Consider the following 19,289-nt stretch of genomic DNA (forward strand, 5'->3'; position numbering starts at 1 on the left):
TTCATTTCTTTCATTTCCTTCATTTTTTTCATGTCCTACATTCCCTTCATTTTCTTCATTTCCTTCATTTCCTTCATTTCCATCATTTCCTTCATTTGCTTCATTTCCTTCATATCCTTCATATCCTTCATATCCTTCATTTCCTTCATTTCCTTCATTTCCTTCATTTCCTTCATTTACTTCATTCACTTCATTTCCTTCATTTCCTTCATTTCCTTCATTTCCTTCATTTCCTTCATTTCCTTCATTTCCTTCATTTTCTTCATTTCCTCCATTTCCTTCATTTCCTTCAGTTCCTTCAGTTCCTTCATTTCCTTCCTTTCTTTCATTTCCTTCATTTCCTTCATTTCCTTCATTTCTTTCATTTCCTTCATTTCCTTCATTTACTTCATTTACTTCATTTCCTTCATTTCCTTCATTTCCTTCATTTCCTTCATTTCCTTCATTTCCTTCATTTTTCTTCATTTCCTTCATTTCCATCATTTCCTTCATTTCCTTCATTTCCTTCATTTCCTTCATTTCCTTCATTTCCTTCATTTCCTTCATTTCCTTCATTTCCTTCATTTCCCTCATTTCCTTCATTTCCTTCATTTCCTTCATTTCCTTCATTTCCTTCATTTCCTTCATTTTCTTCATTTCCTACATTTCCTTCATTTCCTTCATTTCCTTCATTTCCTTCAGTTCCTTCAGTTCCTTCATTTCCTTCATTTCCTTCATTTCCTTCATTTCCTTCATTTCCTTCATTTCCTTCATTTCCTTCATTTTTCTTCATTTCATTCATTTCCTTCATTTCCTTCATTTCCTTCATTTCCTTCATTTCCTTCATTTCCTTCATTTCCTTCATTTGATTCATTTCCGTCATTTCCTTCATTTCCTTCATTTCCTACATTTCCTTCATTTCCTTCATTTCCTTCATATCCTTCATTTCCTTCATTTCCTTCATTTTCTTCATTTCCTTCATTTCCTTCATTTCCTTCATTTCCTTCATTTCCTTCATTTCCTTCATTTACTTCATTTCCTTCATTTCCTTCATTTCCTTCATTTCCTTCATTTCCTTCATTTCCTTCATTTCCTTCATTTCCTTCATTTCCTTCATTTCCTTCATTTCCTTCATTTCCTTCATTTCCTTCATTTCCTTCATTTCCTTCATTTCCTTCATTTCCTTCATTTCCTTCATTTCCTTCATTTCCTTCATTTCCTTCATTTCCTTCATTTCCTTCATTTCCTTCATTTCCTTCATTTCCTTCATTTCCTTCATTTCCTTCATTTCATTCGTTTCCTTCATTTAATTCATTTGATTCATTTGATTCATTTGATTCATTTGATTCATTTGATTCATTTGATTCATTTGATTAATTTGATTAATTTGATTAATTTGATTAATTTGATTAATTTGATTAATTTGATTAATTTGATTAATTTGATTAATTTGAATCATTTAATTCATTTGATTAGTTTGATTAATTTGATTAATTTGATTAATTTGATTAATTTGATCAATTTGATTAATTTGATTAATTTGATTAATTTGATTAATTTGATTAATTTGATTAATTTGATTAATTTGATCAACCTGATTAATCCGATTAATTTGATTAATTCGATTAATTTGATTAATGTGTTTATTTGATTAATTTGATTAATTTGATTAATTTGATTAATTTGATTAATTTGATTAATTTGATTAACTTGATTAACTTGATTAATTTGATTAATTTGATTATTTTGATTAATTTGATTAATTTGATTAATTTGATTAATTTGATTAATTTGATTAATTTGATTAATTTGATTGCTTTGAATAATTTGATTAATTTGATTAATATGATTAATTTGATTAATTTGAGTCATTAGAGTCATTTGATTCATTTCATAATTTGATTAATTTTCATTTGATTATTTTCATACCCTTTTTTCTATTATTTTATTTCGTTAGTTTTATTTGTTATTTTATTAGATTCCTGCTTGAGGACATATATTTTCTCATTGTGTCCAATAAAAAGGTGAATTGAAACCGTTTCGGTAATTCGATTTCTGTCTGTTTTCTATTGGACACGATCCATGAAACTCCTGAATAAAATTCGGAATGGTTGTTATACGACTATACTTTGTTATAAATCCTTTCTTCAATTTTTTTAACTTAACTTATTTTGTTACTTTTCATGATTTTATTTATTTATTTTATTAATGTCATTCATTTTGTTTATTTTTATTTATTTTGTTTATTTTATTCTGTTTTATTCATTTCATTCATTTAGTTCGTTGAACCTATTTTTAATTTCATTCGCTACACAAGTTTAATTAATTGGCTCAGATTATATTAATATTGTTCGCTTTGATAATTTTATAATTATTCATTTTAGTAATTCTATATATTTTTTCATATGATTTGCTTTGATCAGCTCATTTGTGGTATTGATTTTATGGATTTTTAATTTCATTTGTTTTACTTAGTTTATTCATTTCATTCATCTAATTTCTCATTCAACCAATTTATGCATCTTATTCATTCCATTTATTCATTTTTATTGCTTGTGTTTTATAATTTTATTTATACTACCTGTTTTAATATCTTAATAATTGCATTAGGATCATTTATTTTATTGCATTTGATTAATTTCAGTCATTAAATCCGTTTAATTCATTTTATTTTTTATATGCTACTTTCTTTATTTTATCCAGTGTCTTAAATTTATCTACATATATTAATTTAAATAATTTTATTCACTCCTCATCCCATTTACTGCGCTTCTTTTCATGTGGGACATCACGTTTGGTTGATGGTTTGCTCCGGAACACCGATTACGTCTTCAATCCAGTACTAAGTTAGTGTCAAATTATGATGAGGCGAAATCGAAACGCAAATTCTATAACTAATTCAATTTCATTCTGGTTATTAAATTATTCTGCCAGATTTATTCATTTTATTTAACTTGTTTATTTCCTTCTGTGTATAAACTAATTTCACATTTTTATAATTTTATATTTTGAATTGTTTAGTTTTTTTACATTTTATTATATTCATTTAATTCATCTTTTCAGTACTATTTATGTTATTTATAATATTTATTTTCCACATTTTATTGAAGTTTTCTTCAAACGGGATTGAAATTTGCATTCTGCCTCTATTTGAGTGCATACTTTGCATAAAATCTGTGAAATACTCAAGGGTGCCTCTACTCTGATTTTAATTGATTTGATTTTACGTAGGGCAAAAGCACAATTATTTCTTTTATTTTATTATATTATAGTTATATTTTTCAATAGTCTAAATCTCTTCATTCATTTTATTTTTTATTAGGCATTAAGTTTATTTTATTTGGCTTGTTGATTTCATTCATTTTGATTCATTTTAGCATTGCTTAAATTTTGTTCACATTATTATTTCAATTAGTTGTGTTTATATTATATATGCTTTAAATCATTTTATGCAAATGATTTATACGTTTGATTAATACTATTCATTTTATTCTTTTTACTCATTTTATTCATTTTAATAATTGTGTTCATCCTAATAATTTTATTACCCTAGTATTACATTTGATAATTATTTAATTATCTAAAATGATTTGTTGTTTTAGGCGTATTCAGAAGAGCTCAGTTTTATTCAGTACTACAGTAAGGGAATGTAGCTGGGACGGGTTTGTTTAGAAGCCGATATCTTGTTTCCATGACAATATTTTTTAGCTTGTAGTACACCATTTTGTAGATATATTATTATGTCTGCGTTTGTTTAGTTGCAATTTTAAATAAGTATAAGGATAAATTTTCTGCATGACGGCAAAATGGCCAAAAAAATGTGTTGTATAGGTTGGGACACTTCAATAATTAAGTAAATAATTAAAGACAATTTAAACGTTAATGCATTATATTTATTGTTTGGTTAATATTTATTTAGAATAAGAATAAGTAACTGAAAGACTCATTTACTTCCATTTGGCAATGTTAATCGGACTCACAGTTATTACATGTAAAACTTGTACGCAATCTTGTACGCATGCGTGACTGCATGTTGGCCCAATGTGTACGACAGGCTTGTTCTAACCTATTTTTCGAAGTTGCAAAACCCTGATCGGTAATAACATTTTAATTACTTCTTAACACTTTAAAATTATTTACGTTGCAATTTCGATGAAAAAGATTCAATTTAAGATGGCCCAAAAATCAGCACAACAAAAGATTTTTCGTTTTTCGACACTGCTGCTGTGAGTAGAATGAACTATAACTTCAACTTGGCATAAAAAGTGAGCTACGACCGAGTCCAGTATGTGCTAAAAATAACAGATGGCAGCACTGCATAGGAACGAAAATTAGGTTTTACACCAACCGATATAACCCCACAAAATGAGCCGGATGAACTTCGTTTGACAATTCTCGGTGGTTTGTTTACAAGGAAGTTACGTGAGCTCGAATGTAACAGATGAGCACCCGTTGCACTCGCATTCACGCAACTGGCAAGGTAAACAAAACACCGAGAATTGTCAAACATGAACTTCATTTATCATGAGTTCACTAGTGTCGTCATCTTGTAGAACTCAATATCGAGCTGTCCCAAACTATACAGCGACCCAACCTATACGACAATCCCTTAGTGTTTCATAACTAACTTGTGATGAGAAACTATGCATGTCTCTGCAGAACGGTTTTTAGATTATTGAAAACGGTGGTACTTATTTAAATCCTTTGAAAACAAATTGATTTAATGTTTTGGTCTGAAAAGTTTTGGAATTGATGTTCTTCAACATGGGAGGGATACACATGAATAAACATCCGCTATGATTTTTGTTATTTTTGTACATGTTGAACCAGCTTAAATGGTGGCGAAGATTAACTCAAATTTCAGAACGAATTTACAATAAACTGAGAGGTTGGTGATTGCGCTGTTAATTTGACAATCTGCATTGCTGATTTCCGGCAAAGTAAATCTGTCAAATGGATTCAATACAAATTGCTGAACTTCCGGCATCTTAGATTACTGAAACTTTCAGCTGATGAAAATTTAGCAGAATTTTGCTAACTTCCGGAGAAAAAAAATTTGGTGTGCCGTAAGTTAGCATTGGACATTTTCATAAGCATTACTTTACTCCTTCGAAAAAGTTCTGGAACGAATCCGCCTTTGTCTGATGATTGATTAAATTCAAATGAAACGATTGCCCATAGAGCTGGTAATATGTTAACAGAAGATCTAGGATCCCGCTCGAAGTCTACTTGAACTGGTTTGAAATGCTGTTTTTGCCACTAGAGCATTGTTGGCAGTTAGATTGAGTTCAATGTTCAAGCAGATCCGATAAAATTTAAAGCAGACATTTCCAGTACCAAGCAATGAAGTTCGATGTCCGAGTTTGTTGCGAACGTATATTTTCGATTCAGCCATCGCTTAGATATGCATAAATTATATAAACGTGAATATTGATTATCGCAATTAAAAAAAGAATCACTTTTAACTGTGGTGCAAAGCATATTCCATTTGCATGCCGCCCCATGGTTGGAACTACTCAAAAACCACCTCCCCCTGTATGCTATTGTTTTCAGTTGTATATGTCAACCCTACAACTATAGGGCGTAAATACACTGCACGATAATTCACCTTCTCCAATCGTGACACGATGAACGCTCTCGTCTGTCGGCTCCCGAATAATGGAAAATATATCGGCTATAAAAGAAAAAGAGAAAGAAATTCTGCGGAATAAAAAGTGAGCGCCAACGCAAAGTTCATGAAAAATCAAAAAACGGAAATATCACGATTAACAAACACCTTTCACTTGGTAGTCTGACGCAGCACATCTTACGAACTATAGAGGTTTCTACTATACTTTGTACATAGGCAGTTTAGCGTGCGCTGGAATTGTTCGCAGTATGTATTGTGCGCTGGCTTTTTGTTGCCTGGTTTTTTCTTCCAGCGCTATTTTTACAAAGCATTTGCCATTGTTGTCTTCGCTGATGGTTAAAGTAATTTGCCCGTTCAAACTCACAAATCAAGCAGTTAAAAGAGGTTATGTATAGTTAGGTAGGTATGTTATCACAAAAAGCCTACTGCCTAGAAGTTGTTTGTCATTTCGCTAATGCTGGTCACGCGCTTCCATTATTCATACACGGGGACAACCAAAAGGCAAAAATAAAAAAAAAAGATTGTGAAACTGACAGTAACAAAAATAACCGAACTTAAATAGGTAATCGATTTTTGGGTACGATTTGTTTCTGAGAAGATCTCCGAAGATGATACGTCACTGCCACATTTAGATTACAAGAAAACGCAAAAGGCGGAACGTAACTTTTTTAATTTCGGGGGAAAAGGGTTGTAATGAAAACATTCTTACGATATATCGATATATGTACTGTCGTGCATGCACACAACCGAAGTATTCAGGGTTGTGAGACGCAAACCAAGTAGCAATAAAAAATAATAAAAAAGAAAACGGAAGGAAATTGAAACGATTTTTCATCCGATGTGATCGAAACGTTGCCTTAGTGTGTTTTTGTTTTGCGTTCGGTTTACGGTCGAAATTGTTCGACCCGAACTAAGGGAAGGACTATTTTCCGCAACTGAAAATTTATTTTTATTGCTTTAGCTTCGTTTCGGTCATGTGATTAAAAGCGTCTCAAAACAACATTCAACAGTTAGGAATTTTGTCGACCGGTCGATTTCAACTGAAGGTTGAATTAAAACAAAAACTAATATACAAAGCGTATACACTTTCGGTTATATATATGGCAATACAGTATGAAAAATAGCATATCGCATTATGCAGTTATTTTCCGAGTACAATATACACTTGACATAAACAACAGACAGAAAGTTATAGTATTTTACGATGTGAGTGGGTTTCAGTTGTTTGTGCATGGACTCTCGCTCCGCAGCAGGGGCCGTAACGGTTGCTTCATGTAGCATTTTCCAAAGCACCCCTTCTCAAAAGTTTCAGCTGTTGCGGAAATGAGAAAGCTTTTCGAGTCCACTCACAAAACTTGACCCTCAACCCACGGCTCCCCATGCTGGTTAGTAGCGTATTCTTTTGAGTAATAGCTTCGCTTTTTTTATTTATTCGGGAGTAACAAATCATTGTGGATTATTAGTATTTGAAGGCTGTTAAGTACCATTAGAACTTCCGACACCGAACTGATACTCAGCACATACATTGTAACACCAACCTCCACCGGGGGACCTGGAATCAGAGTTTGCAATTCGATATGAATAGAGTTGTTCGTATTCTGTTGTTGGTTGGTTTAGTTGGGTTGATTTGTACGATCCACCGCATTAGGGGGTTCAGGGAACGGGAAAAGTGTATCTGTCTTATGTCTCTCTTTGTTCTAAAGCGCCATCAAATTGGTTATCTTGCTTTTCTGTTGTATTTGAAATCCTATATGCACTGGGCTCGTCTCTATGTGTCATCGTTATGTGGCTCAGCTAACCGATCTAATATTTTGATAGAAATTAAATAATGGAACTAAAACGAAATGATTGCATGTAACGTTCTAGGTTCTCGCAATGTTTGTATCCATGAAAACCAAATCAATATGTAGTTTTTTTTTCTATAACATGACGAGCTTAAACTTGTAGAGGGATCCGAAAACCGCGGAAATCTATGTTTTGTTTCCTATAATTGTCTAAAATCGGGTTCTGCTTGTTTGTTGTAATCCTGTAAGCTTCAGTTACTTCAGGTCAGATTGCCTTTTGTGGACCTAACATCCAGCGTGGAATACAAATTTGGCCGAAGCTCAATCCGACGTAGTTTTCTTTATACACTATACAGGTTAGTTCAAATTGAATTTTTAGAAAGTAAGCTAAAACAAATTTACAAAATTGGAAGATAAAGGATAATAGTAGTATAGAAAACTAACTTTTTTTACAAGCGCTTCTTGTGTCCCCATCGCCTGCTTTAGTTTCGATTGTAAGTTTATATTCATTTAATTGTTAAACAAAATTATACAACAACAAAATTAAAACGTGTGGACGGTATATAAATAATTGTACAAAATGCAAAAGATAGTGAAAAATGATGGCAAAATTGCTCCTAGTTTCGAAAAATGTTTAAATATCATCCAAAAGCAAATCAAAATAACAACGAAACAAAACAGAAAATGTATTTGTTCACTCTATAAACGAATATTAAATAGTTAAAGAAGCGAGTTGTAAATGCGTATTGAAAAGACCTTGATTACTATTAGCAGTGGACTTACTTGCTGGATTTTAGTGCGGATATTTCATATACCACCAGCAGAATGTTTGTTGTGCAGCTGCTGATACTGTTATTCTGACACAGTCCTAACATTAGATAGAAATCAAGGGTTAAACGTACGTACTGAGCTGGGCTCAATCTGGGTCTAGAGCGGTTAGCTGCAATGTTTCCATTCGGGCTTAGAGTGGCGAGTGTCAGTGGAGATGGAAGCCAATCGAAAAGTTTCCGTAAGTATTGAAATATATACGAAGGGTGTAGTTTGTTTAGATCTCTTGGGGATCCACATGAATGCCCTACACTACAAGTAATTAGTTTTTAAATTTTGATGTAGTGTCTTTTTAGATAGAGATAGACAGAGATAAAGTAATCGTATGAACATTATTGCGTGCATGACGAGCTAGAATAGGGAAAATGTTTTCAGAATTTAATAGATACAATTTCGACAATGGAAAATGTCCTTGAGTTTAGATCTTGCGAAGTTTACGTAAACTGAAAGAAACTTACTGAAAACGGTTAATGCTCTAGAAACTTCATAGAGCCTTTTAATAAATACGGATGCTCTTGGAATCCGGACACTTTTGAGATTTTTTTAACCTCAGAAAAATCTCATCGACCTCGGCTGGGATTGAACCCAGACCAATTCGGGTGAGTGACGGTCACGCTCACCGCTCAACCACCGGCGCCGTCCCAGTTTTTCTGTCACAACATCCATGTCATGAGTATGCGTACTAGCTACACTCTAAAAGTGTACATAGACCATGAAAGTGCAGCTCTGTGTGTATGTTGCATGCAATTCATTTTGCGTTTATTGTAATACTTTCTAGAGATGTGGAATTATTATGGACAACGATACAGATGCTTTGATGTGCGAGAACAGTTTGTCATTCGAACCGGATCGTCGGTGTAAGTTTTCGGAAATGTATCGGGTCGCGGCGGTCATGAAAAAAAAGATCAGTACTGAAGAAATGAAACGTCCGTAATTGCTACTCACAGTCGGTTTACGAAAAGAAACCGATATTGGTAACGACACGCGTCATCCTTCGGGGATTCAAAAAAACACCGAAAAGTAATGTACGGTACACAGAAAAACAATTAAGTTAATAGTTGACTTGAACATAGTATCGTGAAAAGTACTGAAAATCAGTACATTACATTCCGATCCACAGAACTAACAAGTGTTACCACAGGAAAAAATTATTACCTCATCAGGTTGTGATCTGTCACGGAAAATTGAGCTCACCTTTCTATGTGACCCCAACGCACAGAGGAGTAACTAGAACAAATTCTTGGCCAATAACCAAAAAAATTTTTTTTTTGATTTTTTATTTAGTTATATTTTTTTAGATACTTGAAAGCATACTGTATATTGTGACAAAATAAAGAGTATGCCAAAAATTGCTAAAGATTTTTTGCATGGATGCAAAATGGTGATATTTTAAGGGTTTTTAATAATTTTTTATTATATATCCAGCAAAATGGCTTTCAAATGATGATCACTGTATTAAATAAGACAATATTATAACAAAGGTAATAGAACACAACTATTTGTATAACCTTCGCTTAAAAATAACCGAAAATAGTAGTGTTGCTGTTTGTTGGACCAGCTTTAAAAACACCTTTTCGAACAAGTTATTCCAAATTTGTATGATAAAAAAGTTACATTATACGGCAAGATCCGGAAAAGTTGCTGAAACAACATTACAAAACAAGATTCCGGCTATTCAAAAAACATTCAATCTCTTCCGATCTTTTCCGATCCACAAATTCCAAGCGCTTTGAAATATTGATATTTTTACTAATTTGAGGTACGCCAAAATGCTGTAGGGTCAAAAACTATGTTTGGCAAAATGAATCTTTATGAATATGTGCACAGGTATCCCTTTTCTTATTCCTTTTCCACTGACCAACTGTTCATGCAGCGGAAAAAAACAAATGTATTCACAAAGATCACCTCGAAAATACTAGTATTCGGGAGGATCTAGAAAATTGACCCCTGCACTGGTAAGTGGATAGATGCCAAATAGTCCCAAAAACCAGTTATTTTCTATTTGTAGTTCATATTAAGGCATAATAATAGCAATAGCCGCAATAAATAGTTTTGGCCAAGATTCGACCCCAGTTACTCCTCTGTGCAACGTCTTGGCCATATATAACGAATAGGGTGTCCCAAAATGACATCATGTTAAAAAAGTCATCGGGCTCACTTCTTAAATGAAAGGTTAGGGTATTATGACCACTTTCTTCTTCGGAGTGAATTTGCTAAAATGCTCCCTACTGGTGGCAAAATTTTAATCTTTTGAAAAATGGGCCGATTTTAGGTAAAATTTCAAATGCATGCCTCTAGAAGTGCTCCTGAACGACCTTAGATTTTTTTCAGCATTTTTTTTATTTTCTGAAGGTCCTAATGGAGAAGTTTGGTTAGTTATATTGTACAAATTTTGAATTATAAGAGCGGCAGAGCCATTAAAACTTAGTAAAAAGCGAAATTTTTGGTGTTTTTCAGTAGTTTTTCTTCAAAACTGGGTATCTACAAAATTTTAAAAGTATAGAAAACATATTATATAGTTGAGCGGAATAAAGGGGCGTAATTTTGCTGAATAAAGTGTATAGCTACTGCTAATGGGGTATGAGTTATTTAAGTTTTTGTTAAATAACCTTTTGACATTTTATGATATTCATCAAAAATAACACTGTTCAACAAAATAAAACAACTTAAGTGTGCTTAGTCCGCATATTATTTTTCGGAAAATAGAATAAAAATGATGAAAAATGGCGTTTTTCTCTTGTCTCTAGTACATCAGAATCGGTTTTTATGAGCATTTGACGATTTTTGTTTTTAAATATTTTGTACTAATAGCACCCTAGCGGTTTTGAAAATCACTAAAATCAAACCAAATATGTCGAGTTAATGGCAAGCTATGGCGTAAATTTGAAGGCTGAATTGGTTGGCGTATTCACATTTTATATATAAGGTCATATTTCTATGTTAGGAACTTTAAAGTGGAGAAAAATGCAGAAGAGTGAGGTGAGTGTTGAAAAACTGATATTTACTGTTTAGATCACATAATTCTGAAATAGTCAAATTTGGGGCAAATATCCTCGAAAAAGTTTTACAACAGAATACAGCGCATCTTCTAACACAATTATTTTGTTGAAGATTCCTCCTAGAAGTAATTATGGAGAATTGACTTTTCAAAAAATAATTAGAGACTTGGCATCATTAGCAAAGTTATCATTATTTTTATAATTTAAGTTACAAAAAAATCATAACATGCTCATTATACCTCGTCCTGACATACTTAAGGCGTACAGAAATTGCCTTTTTCCATCATTTTCGTTCTATTTTTCGAAAAACAATGTGTGGTCAAAGCACATTTAAACTGATTTACTTTTTGGAACAGCATTATTTTTGATGAATTGCTAAAAATGTCAAAGATTTTTTAACAAAAACTTAAATAACTCATACCCCATTAGCCGTAGCTATACACTTTCCTCAGCAAAATTACGCTTTTTTATTCGGCTCAACTATATAGAGTGTTTTCTATACTTTTAAAATTTTGTGGATGGCTAGTTTTGAAGAAAAAATACTGAAATGCACCAATAATTTCACTTATTACTAAGTTTTAATGGCTCTGCCGCTCTTTTAATTCAAAATTTGTGCAAACTAACTAACCAAACTTCTCCATTTGTATCTCCAGAAAAATAAAAAATGCTCAAAAAAATCTATGACAGTGCAGGTCCACTTCAACAGGCATAAATTTGAAATTTTATCAAAAATCGGCCTTCAAAAAATCAAAATTCGCCACCAGTAGGAAGCGTTTTAGCAAGATGACTTTTAACATGATGTCATTTTGGGACACCCTAGTGGCACGACGAGTGAAAAAACCCCAAAAATCAATATCTTGTAATTCTTTTGCAGATATTTATTTTATTTTTCTCTCAGTTTGAATAAAAATATCTCAAAATTTTACTATAATCGGATGAAAAATGAATTTTTAACATGTCGTTGAAGCAAGTGATGCTTTAACATGTCGTTGAAGCAAGTGATTTCTGTTCAATTCAATTCATTAGATTTTTTAGTACCTTAGAGATTCAAATGGCGATATCTCAAGAACTACACAGCCGATTGAAGCAATGTTAATTTCACTGGAAAGAAGAATGAATATGCTAAACTATGGGTGGGAGATTTTTGTACAAAACTGATTTACGTTTGTTCTGCATCAAAAAAATCCAATTAAAAAGTTTTGAATCATATCAGTAATTTATCTTTATACGTCTTCCAATTTTTGAGATGGTCTTCCATGGGTCACTTATCATGAATCTGACTCAAAATTTATTGTAGTTTCAAGATATATAGGGCTCATCTTGCGCATTTTTGCGTCGAAGTTGGTATATCTATGTTTTTGAAAATACTCATATGGAGACGCCTTGTAGCTCATAAATCTCCTTACAAATTAATTGCCTAAACAACATCATACATACTTATAATTTAGTGATTTTTACTAGTTTTGTCAACCATTTCTGCTGTCCGATGAGATTGGCTGCTATGATTAATGTTTATATTAACCCTTTAACGACCAACGCATTCAAATGGGTTTATATGAAATTAGTTGAAAAATGAAATATGGAATATCAAAACTGATAGCAGAAATGGATTCAGCGACCCAAAAGATAAAACCCCAAGTTTTAGCCACATAGACCAATTTTTATAATTTTGTCACAACTTGCGTCAACAACTTGCGTCAACTGTGCGTCAACCAGAAAATGTTTCATGTAGGAGTACCTGGAAAATGCCAGCTACCTTTATTGAAATAGTACGATTGTTTCGTGCTGTTTTAGCCGGATTTAGCATCATGCTATTACAGAAAAAACTCATAAAAAGGTATGCTTCCAACAACGTGTAGGTAGTGCTCAAAGACAAGAATCCTTCCAAAGGGACCAGATCACCACCGAATCGAGGAATATTGAACCATAGTCACGTGGGACCTGAAGAAGGCCTTAAAATATTGAAAGCGAGAGGCAGATTAAGGCAAACTGGTGGACGAGGTTGCTGTACAAAATCTGATGGCCGGTCAACCAGGATCTAAGCTGATTTTTTTTTAGATTTTTTCTAATTCAATTCCAAAAAGGGAAATTTGATTTTTTGAATAAAACATTTCTCAATTCACATTCATTCGAGTTTGACCAAATTTTGACTGTAAGACCCTTGATCTACGGTATTTGCAAAACTTGACAGTGAAACTCGTAACCAACGGCCGTCTGTCTGTAAATCTGTAAATCCGCTTTCAATTTGCCTTCAATACGTCATTAATTCATTTTTGATGCACCGTTAAGTCACCTAAATTCACTGGCGATCCTCTTCAACACATCAGCTACCCTCTTTAACCATGTCGATATTTCAAACTTTTTTAAATATTGCTATATTTAATTTGCACTGTCGCATAAATCCACACTTTTCAATAGGAAGCTGAAAACACTTCGTTACGCAGAAAAACTATCTCATAGATAGATCAGAAACAAAAATTTGCATGGTTTTTTGTTGTGTTTAAATCCGCTATAATTTTCATAAAACCTGTTTTTGATCGTTGTAGCGAATCTTTGTTTTACTAAATATTGAATAATGTTATAAATTTTCATGAATTTCAAACACTTTTTAAAAGTTTTTTGAGCGAAGTTTTATGGATAATCTATTTCCCTTATCGATTATTTCTGAAATTTTCACCTTGCAGACCTACCAGGGCCGCCGAGGGCTAGCATAGCGTAATTGATTATAAATGAATTACCAAGTATGCAGCTCACCTGGGTTCGACCCGCATAAAATGTTTGAAATTTTTCTAAACCGAAAAAGAAGTTAAAACCTCTTTACCTCAGCCAAAAAAAACCTATAAGAGGCTTTCGTACAAAACACCAAGATCTAAACTTCAGGAAATTTTGATGAATTTTAATCAATTTCATCTCTCTTCGAGCCTAATCAGATAATCAGAAAGGCATGTATATCGTAGAGTACCCCGAAAAACAATAAGATCGCAAATTTTTCAAATTTGAAAAGAACCGCTGCAAAACAAACCTTTAGAAGTAACTTATCACACTTGTCCAAGCCCGATAGAAGTGCTTTCCCCAAACTGGCAACTAGTTGTAAAACGATCCCCCATAAACGACAGGTTGACACGTTCCAAGCAAGCCAATAAAAAGAGCCACTAAAATCGGCTAGCACTGTCTTCGCGCAACTATTAACAGGGCAGTTTTCACCGACACCGAAAGCTTTTAATTTATAGTGTGGTAGCGTGGTACCTATCCCCAAAAGTACATCGAAATCACCATCGCTCAGAAGTTCAGGTGTTGCCGATGTTGTTCCAATTTTTGCAGTACCGTCGCGCCCAGAAAACCCAGAAGAGCCCAGCTGCAGTCGTAGTAGAAGTAGCGGTTGAAACCGGTGAAATTTGTGGGACGTCGACCACTTTGACAAGAAGACGGAAAAGTTTATGTTGTTGGTGATGATGATGATGATGATGATGATGATAGTTGGTTTTACTTGGCTCTGGCTGTCAGAGTGGACCTCATCGCCGCACTTTCGATCTGTTCATCGCGTACAGTCGTAGGGGCATTGGAGCAGCAAGCAACCTGAGTTCTGGGAGAGAGCTCGGTTGTCTTGGTTAGAGTTAGAGATGAGATGAGCATTTTTCGTTCCCCTGGTTTGCCCAGGTGGGTGGCATTTGTTTTGTGGCATGTTTCACATTTCATTTTCAATCATATCATTTCATTTCCGTCGCCCCCCTGTTCGGTGTCCATTTTCGTTCTCTATATCTACTCCAGACCAGGCGAAGGAAGGCGCTGGGTATCAAGAGCGATTGAACGAGCAAAGGAGTTGCGGATGATTTTCCGCACTAACCTTTTTTTGCTGTATGATATACCTAACCTATATATAGTGAACGAGCTATCCACTGCACCTTCTAAGTCATCACCCTACCGTGGGGGCTGGATGTGGCAAGAAACGACAGGATAGGATGGATGGCACTAGGATGGAATTCTGTGTTGTCCAGTGTGTACGACGGGCGGTTGTGCTGGGTGGGGTGGTGCACTTTTCCGTTCCAGCTAAGGGAATTGGAAACGTGCGAGTGTGTTTATTGCATGGTTTTCCACCTGAAGCGAACCGCCCACTGATTGGATTGAGATGTTGGTGTATTTTTCGGTTGCATTTTAAGTGGTTGGTCAGAGGGAAATTATTTTTGGAGTTAACTGAACTGTAGAATCACATCACTGGGACAAGGAAGAACGTCCAGGAAATATATACAGTGGGAGTTTGTGAGAATCTGATTTCAATCCTCTGGTAGCATTTCAAAAGTGGTATAAACTTTATGAATGTGGAAACTGGGACAGAAGCAGTTGTTGGTTCCAGTAGAAGACGATATAGTTATTTGCCTACAACATCACGCTAACCAATCATATACACTGCACACTTGTTGCCGTAGGCAAGTTGGAAATCGTTACGCTAAGTCGACTGACGTGACAAATTAGAGGAAGAAAACTGAAATGTGACTCGCTGCTAGTGACGCAACTTTTGCTACTTTGAATTGCGGTCTAGGTGTCTTAGAAAAGTGTGCTGAAAGCTGTGTTGGAGATAAAGTTTCTTTCCGGGACAGTGCTTGATAGTTTGTGAATGTTGGCGGGTATGTGGGTGTGTGTGTGTGTGTGTTTGTGTGAGGGAGTTGAAAAGAGGTTAAATTGTAGTTTAAGGTATGAGTGATAAAAATTTCTCGCCCTTCTCTGTGAAAGGACTTGTGTCAGATTCTGGAGAGGTTTGTGTTCAGCGGACAACGATACAGGGTTGTATGGAAATGAAATGTACCCAATTGGTTTCGTTGTATTCTAAATTAGTTGAAATATTATTCAATACTAGTTTTGAGTCAGGTTTTGGAAAATTTTATTCGGTTACAAGTACGCACACACTCAAACAAAATTGTTAGAAGATATACAATTGTGAGGCACGGATTCATACGTTCACTTGAAACAAAAACATTAGATGGCGTGGTATCTATAAACAACATACTTATTCATTCGAGATTTTCGGTGACAATGATGCAAATGATACTAATATAGATTTGGAACCACTAGTGTTCAACGGATATTTGACAATTGGGTGAAGTTGATTTCAAAGGAATGACAATATGCCTAGTATTATTATTTTGTTTTTTTTACTGTGTACTATTTAACATAAAATCGTTGTAGTTTTTCGGGTATCAAAACGTACAAAACCTAAAGTAATAATTAAGCTAACTATAACTAAACTAAACCATCAACGTAAAATGATAAGGTTTACTTCATAAGAAACGAAAGTTTTTAAATATTATCATAAAAAAAGAAGAACAGGTACGTAGTCATAGTAGTTGTACCATTTTCACTTCAGACAGCGAACTGATAGACAGCACATACATGGTGACTCCCACTTCAACCGGCGGTCCTGAAACACGGATAACGTGGCAGAAGACACGTGTCATATTATAGTTATTTGCTTACATCGAAGTGTGATATGTGAATGTATAGAAAATGGTTAAATATAAGATGTTTGTTTTTGATTTGCACTTCATAGTCCTTCACTCTGTTTACTGAAGCTCTCTCTCTCTCTTGTGTACTTTTCCGAAGGTATTTTTTTAGTTCCTTTGTAAGAAAGCTATTAATAATCATTTACCCTGATCGGTGTAGCTACTCAAGTTTTTTTTATGGGAGCTTATATCTAAATACACACTTATTTAATTTATCTTTGTATTTTCGCTTTGACTTCTTTTATTAAAACCGCTTGATTAAGTAAAACTTATATTTCCTATTAGTTATTTTTCTGATTCTGTGAATAATACTATAGATATAGTTAGATACAATCCAGAAAAGTATGTTTCGTTAATGTTTCATAAAGCATATTGTTTTCGAAATATTTCTATTGAGACCAAAATGATACAAATAAGAAGAAAAAGATCACTGTTACTTTGCTGGTAGTGGTACCAGTGAGATTAGATTGGGTCAGACAAATAGTTTCGAGTTGTGGGTTTGGGAATTGTGACATTGCCAAAAAACTTTGCTGAAGACACAAAGACTTCATCTTTAATATCTTCAACATTATTGGTTATTGTTTATGGATAACCCATGAAAAGCCAACTCATCAATACAACTTTTGAAAAAAAACCATCCTGACAAGTTCGGTATGTTCCGTAAAAGGATTTAAATTATCAAAATGGATAACTCTCTATATTACACCATTGGCTGATCTCGTGCATTTTCTTCAAAAGTGATTTCGGGAAACTTATCGAAAACAGTAAGTTCTGTCATTTTCTCCTATGACTTTAGTGATTAATCTTCTTAAAAGCGAGATTTAAAAAGAATGTTTTTGGTAGTAGTTTGGTTTTTACTAGTCTTTGGAAAAAATGTTGAGATTGCTTTCGCGAATATCTTTACTGACCACACAAAGTATTTTCTATAAACGCTTTACAAGTTATATTTGGATGACCCTCGAAAACATTTTTTATTAAATATCTTTTCTATAGTCATTCCCACGAGTTTTATATATTCTATGACGTTCTTCCAATCGTTAAAATACATAATTTTTATTTACGCATAATTTCTCGATATCGCGAGTGTTTTTAAGATATAGGACATTTTTTGAAAAACAATAGTTTCTTCAAGTCATCTATAACTCTACAGAAGACAACTATAGATAATTGAGAAGCTGACAGCAAGAGTGAGTTAAAATTTTATGTGGGTTAAAATATTCTGTAAGATCAGGAACGGTATATTTTTCACAACCTCGCGCAAAAGTAGGTCAAATATTAATCAGCGTAAAAAGGTTGGACAAAATTTCCAGAGCAAGAAAGGTATAGAATATCAACCCATTTATGCGCTAAAAATACTACATAGGTTCACAACAGACGTTAAGATTATTTCTTATTCGGACTTGTTGGTGATAAAATTTTAGTAAATTTTTTGACGCCCTAGAAATCGTGAGATATAAAATACGTATAGGTCAGTAGCTAGCGGAAATTGTTGATCGATGAAATGTGAAAGCCAAGATTGCGACTTCCGGTTACCACATCAATATGGATGTCAATTGAAATGGCGCGGTCAGCAGATGTCGAAAATTTATAATTAGCTCCATTTTGAAATCCAAAATCTCCGGTTACCAAAAAATAGTGAGAATTATCATCAATATGGATGTCATTTGAAAAGAAGGTATTCAGTAGACATCGAAAATTGATGACTAGTGCCATTTTTACATACAAGATGGTGGCTTTCGGTTACCCCTAAATAGTGAGAACCATCATCAATATAAATTTCTTATCTTATCAAACGACACCCATGTTGATTTTCTCTATTTAGTGAGAACCGGTAATAGCGTTTAAAAATGGTCATCAATTTTAGTTGTCTACAAACCACCCGTTTCAAATGACATTCATATTGATGCAGGTTCTCTCTGTTTTCTGGTAACCGAAAGTCGCCGTTTGGATTATAAAATGGCGTTAATCATCCATTTCAGATGTCTGCTGACCACCCCTTTTCAAATCACAAATTTAATAATTTCTGAAACCATTCTTGGGATAAAAATGGAAAATTTCTCCTCTCAGGTATATCTTCATAACCCATTTTTGCGTTAAGGTTTTATATTCCATTGCTGCTCTTACTGCTATTTAAACCGGTTTTGCTCTTAATAAAACGTGATCCGTTTTTGCTCGCAAAAGAATTTTTAACTCACTGCTGCACTCAGGCTCTAAATTGAAATCCACTGAGTTTTATAGAGGTGATGTAGCACTTATAATTGCAACTAGAGCCGGCTACCTGGTTTTATCCGTTCAAAAGTTATGACACTTTCGCCAATCTTATCAAAAATTACCCAATAACTTCTAAGTCGCAAGATATCTTCTGGAAACATACGAATCTTGACAAGATAAATTTCTTTCCGGAACATGCTGAAGATTTGTCTACGATATTTAAGAAGATATTTTATAACCAGTTCAAGGGGTCATCTACTAAAACGGTCTATAACTGCGAGTTTGTTATAAATAGAGACTTTTGGTCAGTAACGATGTTCGCAAAAACAAGTTCATTGGCATTTCTGAAGACTTCGTCTTATTT

General features: G+C 33.8%; 1 protein-coding gene across 15 annotated transcripts in view; it reads right to left on the bottom strand.

Annotated features, from left to right (window-relative positions):
- LOC131691702 (gamma-aminobutyric acid receptor subunit beta) overlaps window positions 1-19,289 on the bottom strand; it is a 233,583-nt gene that overhangs the window by 108,276 nt on the left and 106,018 nt on the right. For 12 of the 15 annotated variants that reach the window (XR_009305837.1, XM_058978297.1, XM_058978299.1 and 9 more), the window contains exon 4: window positions 16,565-16,632. Coding sequence is in view for 14 of the 15 variants with exons in the window: in XM_058978297.1 (XP_058834280.1) it covers window positions 16,565-16,632 (68 nt within the window). In the remaining variant the exon portion in view is untranslated. Of the gene's footprint in view, window positions 1-7,092; window positions 7,161-16,564; window positions 16,633-19,289 lie in introns of all 15 variants that reach the window. The other 3 variants (XM_058978298.1, XM_058978311.1, XM_058978301.1) reach the window with 1 other exon arrangement.

The sequence above is a fragment of the Topomyia yanbarensis genome, chromosome 3 (genome assembly GCF_030247195.1).
Source record: "Topomyia yanbarensis strain Yona2022 chromosome 3, ASM3024719v1, whole genome shotgun sequence".
In the NCBI taxonomy this organism is placed as follows: Eukaryota; Metazoa; Arthropoda; class Insecta; order Diptera; family Culicidae; genus Topomyia; species Topomyia yanbarensis.